The following is a 6006-nucleotide window of genomic DNA, read 5'->3' on the forward strand; positions in this document are numbered from 1 at the left end:
GGCCTCAGAAGGGAGAATGGAGGGAAGGATGGAAACCATGACCAGGATCAAAACGGATTCTTAGACGGGTGAGACTTAAGACTCAAAGATGTCTGAGGTGGGGCCTGAGCAGGGAGGGAGTAGCTTATGTGGACCCCTGCTTCCTCCCCTACAAAGATTGCGCTGCCTGGGGGAGAGGAGGGAAGCCCTCAGATTCAGAAATCAGCAAACACGTTAGCCTTCATGTACTGAGTGCTGCTATGTGCCATGCCCTTTCACCCACAACCCCATGAGGTAGGTGCCCTTGTGCCATTGTGCAGATGAGGAAACTGAGGCACAGAAAATGAAGCAACTGGCCCAGGGACAGTTTGTAAGTGGTAGAGCCAGTATCTGACCCAGTTCTGTCTCACTCTGGGGACTGAGCTGTTTCCACTCTAGGAGGCTCCCCTCTTCCCTCATCCCCACCTTGGGGCAGAGGCCTCTTAGGACTTTATTTTTTTTAATTTCTTTTGTGACTGGCCTAGGACAGGGATCTGAACCTTTGACCTTGGTGTTACAAGGCTGTGCTCTAACCAACTAAGCTAACCGGCCAGCCAGAGCCTTCTTAGCACTTCAGACTTCCCCACGGGGTGGGGTCTTTGAGAAAATGGAGAGACCTCAGCTTCTGTGTCTAACTTCTCAAGCCCTGGGGATGGCTGATTTCCCCTGAGACCTGGATGTGAAGAGGGTATTACGGTGGTCTCCAAGGACCATCACCCCCACCAATGGAAGCCTTTGGTGCTTGGTGCTAAATAAATGAGCAGACCTTAACAGTTACCAAGTGACCTCCATGACCCTGATTCTCCTAGCTTCCCGCATCTTGTCTCATCACCTGTTATCCCAACTGTGTCACACCGTGTGTCATGTCCTTATGGGCCCCCTTGGCCCACTCAGCCTCACTCAGGAGACTCTGGCCAAAGTCAGAGGGCTCCTACTCCATGAGAGGGCTGGAGGCCCTCCCACTCCCTGAGGCCTGAGCGGAAGGGAAGAGAGTTCCCAAAATGTCACAGACAAGAATGGACCCTGGGGCAGGGATGTCTGCAGAATCTGAGAGGAGACAGTGAACCAGGGATGAGGCCCTTGGCTCTAGAAGTGGCTTGGGAGGGGCTGGGCAGGTGGGAGCCATCTGTCCCTGTGTCCTCCAAGCCAGTTCTGAATGCTTCTGAGTAATATTCCTCATGGCCCCCTGCTCCAGGGCCATCCAGGGCAGTGTCACAGCTGGAAGAGTGAAGTCCCCTTCCAGCTTCAAATTTCCTGCCTGGGCAGGCGGATCTGCTCCAGGGGCCTCCTGCCCAGCACCCAGAGCCTTCACTTTCCCATCTGGTTTGGGGGTCCAAGGGGTGGGGGTTCGACCCCCCATTCCTGCCTCTTCAGCCAGCCAGGGCTCACACTTTGCTGAAGTAGGTGGCCACTTCTTTGCGTGGAGGCCGGGGCTCACCCCCAGCCCAGCCGTTGCCCATCAGCATCTCCTCCTGGCCCAACCGCAATGGCGGTTTGCATTTGTGCCAGGTGGTGAGCAGCCTGTTCATGGTGCCTTGATCGGTGATGCCGCGCAGCTTCTCCCTCTCCTCCTCAGCGCCGTCGGCAGGGGCGGGGGTGGGGGTAGGGGTCACTGAGGTTGTGGGGGCCACTGTGGTAAGTGCCCCATGGGCATGACCCAGCTCCAGGTCATGGTTCATGGCCTCGAAGAACTGCTGGATGCAGACCTTGGCAAAGGCCTTGGCGTGCTCTGTGCAAGTCTCATCGAAGAGCTTGCGCTCGATGTCGATGTAGTGGGACCAGTACTTGCTCTTGAGGAAGGCAACCTGTGTGAAGCAGGGCCGCGCCGAGCGCACCACGAATGCCAGCAGCGTGGCCAGCAGCACGAAGGACCAGCCCAGAGCCTGTGGGGAGAGGATAGAGTCAGCAGCACTGGCCTCCTGCCTCCACGCTGTCCAGACCCCTAGAGCACTCCCTGTGCCCACAGGGAAAAGCACACGGGCGGCATAAGTGACTTTCCTCTTGGCCTCCATTTGCACATTTGTAAAATGGATGCAGATTTGCCCATGTCAGGGTAAAGAGGTCATGTGAGTAAAGCCTCCCATGTTGGCCAGGCACTCAGTGCACAGGAGTTAGCTGTGCAGACCCTGGACTTAGGCTGCCTGGGTTTAAATCCTGTCTCCACTACTTACTCGTTGACCAGGAGCAAAGCACCTGCTTCTCTGTGCCTCAGTTTCCCCACCTATAAAATAAGGCTGGTGATAGCACCTATCACATAGGATTGTTATGAGGACTGAATATGATAATAAGCTTAGCAGGGTGCCTGGTGTGTAGTGCTCAGTAACTGCTAGCCACTACTACTGTGCCCTCGCTGAGCATGCCTCTTCCTTCAGGAAGCCTCCCTTGACCTCCACAGGCCATGGTGGTCCTACCTCCTCTGAGTCCTCTACCTCTTTTTGGGCTCCTGGTACTGTCACCAGAACCAAGTGAGCGTCTCCTCCGCATGGGCTCTGAGGTGGACCCTTAGGCAACAGGCACTCAAACTCTGCTCTGAAGAGTACTGGACTTTTGGGATCTAGCTCTGCTCTGTCAGTGGCTCACTGTGAGGCCCAAGGTCAGGCCACCAGCTGCAAGGAGAAGCGCCTGGACAGGTCAGGATGGAGGATGAGGGGCAAACCCACGTGCCTATCATGGGGGCCAGGTGGGGCATGACAGAGGAGACATCAGGCAAGGAGTTGCAGACCTTGTGCTCAGTCTGGTGGGCACCTCCTTGCTGCTCCATAGGCAACTGTGGGCCTAGTGGGGCTGGGTCTTCTGATACTTCAAGTAACGCTGGGAATCTGATTTTTATGTGAAAATGTTTGGCTTTTAGATGATGCCAATTAACTCTAAAGTTGAATTTAGAATTTGATCTTTGAAGGCCAAATGAAACATGTCTGTGGCCCTGACAGCCTATGGCCTCTGGGGGCCTTTTCAGCTTATAATAGGATGGCTTAAAGGTCAGGTGCAGGAACAGCTGCCCCAGGCCCTGAGGCCCGAGATTATGGGACAAGTGCCCACAGCAGAGGAAGCACAGATTTGGGAGGAGGAGAAGCAGAGGTGGCTTTGATCGCAGGAGAGAGGGAGCAGGGGGTGTCTGGACTTGCCAGAGCAGAATGTGCATGTTTCTCCAGCCCTTGCAGGGTAGGCCCACCCTTGCCCCCTATCCCTGATAGCACCTGGTCCACCACTGCAAGGATATGCTGCTGGGTGATCCTCCCCATGCTGCACCGACTAGAGGGGAGGCCTGAGAGGCAGAGGACATAGGAGTGGGGCTGGGGAGGACCCACACTCTAGCTGTCCCCGTCAGTGGGCCCTCCAACCTGCCTTTCGGTCACATCCCAACAGTGCATCATTCTCATCCATGTGCTCTCTTCCAAGGTACCTTGACTCTCAGCTCCCACTCCCCCAGTGGGGAGGCACCAGCTGGGGGCATTTGCCAGGGAAATGTACCCAAATGGCCCAACCACCCACCAGCCTCACCACTGCCTAGGCCTGGAAGAGGAAAAGCATGCAAATTCCCCTGGCTTCCAAACTCAGAGCTCAGTCTGGAGTTTGTGGGGTCTGCTCTGGGGACCTCAGGACAAGGGACAGGCCTGCTCTCCAGAAGCCTCTGGTCAGAGCAAGCCATAGCACTTCCCCCATGTGGCCCCATCTGAAGGAAGACACCTGGCTCCGCCTTCCGTCTCAGTTGGGAAAATGTGCCCCCACCCCTCAGAGCTCCACCTGAAGGGAAGCTTCAGTTTGAGAGGTGGGGGTATAGGGCACTCCCCGAGGGACCCTGGTCTGTGGGGGATACCCAGCCCGAGGCCATGTGGTCCCCTCACCTGGGAGATGCAGCGCAGGTAGCGCACAGCCACCTCGCGAGCCAGCAGCCAGTCACCATCGTAGATGTCGGGGCAGGGCACCCGGGCCAGCAGGCGGGCGAGCTCAGGAGCTGGCAGGCTGGGCACCAGGCTGCTGTTGCCCAGCACAGCCACAGGCACGGTGGTGCAAAAGGCACAGAGGAAGCATTTGCCGTCCAACAGTGTGACGGCCACCCAGATGACGGGCGCAATGAGGGCGCGCTGGGCCATGGAGCAGAACATGTAGCGCAGCACGGCGGGGTCCTTGGCCCGGCGGCCCGGTGGTCGCTTCCACTCCTCGGCCAGCATGGACACGTTGTTGTTCATGACCAGGCCGAGCAGGAAGAGCACCAGGGGTGGCACCAGCAGGATGCCAACGCTGTAGGCTGTGTTGTAGCCCGGCAGGCAGGGGCAGTTGAAGTCGAAGGCCGAGTACATCTGCGCACTCGCCAGTGCCATGATGCCGCAGATCCCATTCATGAAGGACTCCTGGTTGGACTGCAGGAACTGGAAGATCATCCGGAACTTGTCCATTGTGCCCCCCGCGGGGCCCGGTGGCCTCTCCCCACCTCACCACGGTGGCAAAGGTGGCCCACGCTGCTCACTGGGTGCCTGCCTCATGACTTGGGTCCTCCTGGCTGGGACTGGCAGCGCTCAGGGCTGTGACTGAGGTCACTGTCACTTTGAGGAACCTTCTGGTCAGGTGCTGGCCGAGAGGGCACAGTGTGGCCAATCCTGTGGGTGCAGCCGGGATTGTGCCCCTCCCTCCCCAGCCCTCCCAGGTTTCTCTTTCTCCGCAGCTGCCTCCGGCACTAGGAAGGGCCACACCTGATGGGGACCGGCTCTCTGTGGGTATGGGAGGGAGGGAGAGGAAGGAGAGGGCAGGCTGGGCACAGGCTGGGATGATACTGTCTCCAGCAGGCTGGAGTTTGGGAGAGTCCAGGGCTGCTGCAGGGCCTCAGCTTCTGAGACTCATCTTCTGGGCTCCTAGGAAGCATGTCACCCTCCCCTGCCCTTCCCACTGGGTCTTTCCCAAAGCCGTGTCAGGATCCCAGCAGCTCCTCCATCAGTTCAGATAATAATGGTATGATGATGTGCTGATGGCAGCAACAGTGTTGGCTGCAGTGGGGCTGGTGATGGTGGTGGTGACGGGGGGATGGCAGTGGTGAGGGGCGTAGTGCTAATGAGGGCATGGCTTAGAGGAAAATGCCCTGGGTTTGGAGTCAGAGGACTTGAACTTGACAGGTTGCCTGGGCAGGGAGCTGTGGCCTGTGAGCATAACGTGGCTGCCTTTGTGTCCAGCGCCTGTCTCTGTGGGTTGTGGATGTCAAAACTTTTCCTGGCTCCACCACCCACCTTTATGTCCCCAGATCAAAAATAAAGGGATTGGGTGGTGGGGTTTCATGCCTGGAGCTTGGGCATCCAGAGTGTCTGCAGGAGCCAGACCAGGGCCCCCTCCACCGATACATCGGTGGGGAAGGGCTTAAAGGGCCCCCTTTGATGCCTGCAGCTCTCCCAGAAGGGCGGGTCAGATCCAGCTCCAACTGGATGGCTCCTGTCTGGGGCATGGGGGTGGGTCTGGACTGAGGCAGAACCCACACAGCCCATGGATCTGTGCATCCCTTAGTGTGTGGCCCTATGTGAGCTTGCTGTGGCTTCAGGCCTCCGTGTCTGGTGTCTGTGTGTGCACATGTGCATGTAACTGCATTAGTGGTCTCTGAGTCTGTGTGTCTGAACGACCAACAAGAACCAGCACTGACCCAGGCTCCCCTGAAATACTGCAGATCAGAGGAAATTCTTGTGATAAGCTCTGTTGGCTCTGTTTACAAGGGACAAGGAAATGTGCAGGTATTTCAGGAATGCAAACATGTGGCCCCTCCCCAACTCTACTTTGGTTAGGGTTTTGACATAAGAAACTCCATTTTGTATTGTTAACTTCACATTGTATTAAAAAGTTGTGCTTACCAAACTAAGCTAAAATTTTTCATTTTGAGAAGTTTAGGAGATTTCATTTGGATGTTTTATACAAATTCAGTATTTAATATCTTTTCTAATACTTTGTATTTTGTTTTTCTTATCATAATTATATAAGATAACATTATGGGTTTTTTTTTTCACCACGTTC

General features: G+C 56.2%; 1 protein-coding gene across 1 annotated transcript; it reads right to left on the reverse strand.

The window, feature by feature from the left end:
* Positions 1–1403: 1403 nt before the first annotated feature.
* CALHM1 (calcium homeostasis modulator 1) lies at positions 1404–4415 on the reverse strand. Its single transcript, XM_008578127.1, has 2 exons — positions 3864–4415; positions 1404–1901 (listed from the first exon to the last, which is right to left on the reverse strand). Exons 1-2 carry the CDS (start codon positions 4413–4415, stop codon positions 1404–1406), a joined length of 1050 nt encoding a protein of 349 aa, XP_008576349.1.
* Positions 4416–6006: the final 1591 nt, after the last annotated feature.

Source organism: Galeopterus variegatus, unplaced genomic scaffold (genome assembly GCF_000696425.1).
Source record: "Galeopterus variegatus unplaced genomic scaffold, G_variegatus-3.0.2 Scaffold1634, whole genome shotgun sequence".
NCBI lineage: Eukaryota > Metazoa > Chordata > Mammalia > Dermoptera > Cynocephalidae > Galeopterus > Galeopterus variegatus.

Coding starts and splice junctions, on each gene's coding strand:
- CALHM1 (XM_008578127.1), bottom strand. CDS start 4,415: ATGGACAAGTTCCGGATGATCTTCCAGTTCCTGCAGTCCAACCAGGAG. Junction 1,902..3,863: donor ACCTGCGCTGCATCTCCCAG/GTGAGGGGACCA, acceptor CTCTCCCCACAG/GCTCTGGGCTGGTCCTTCGT.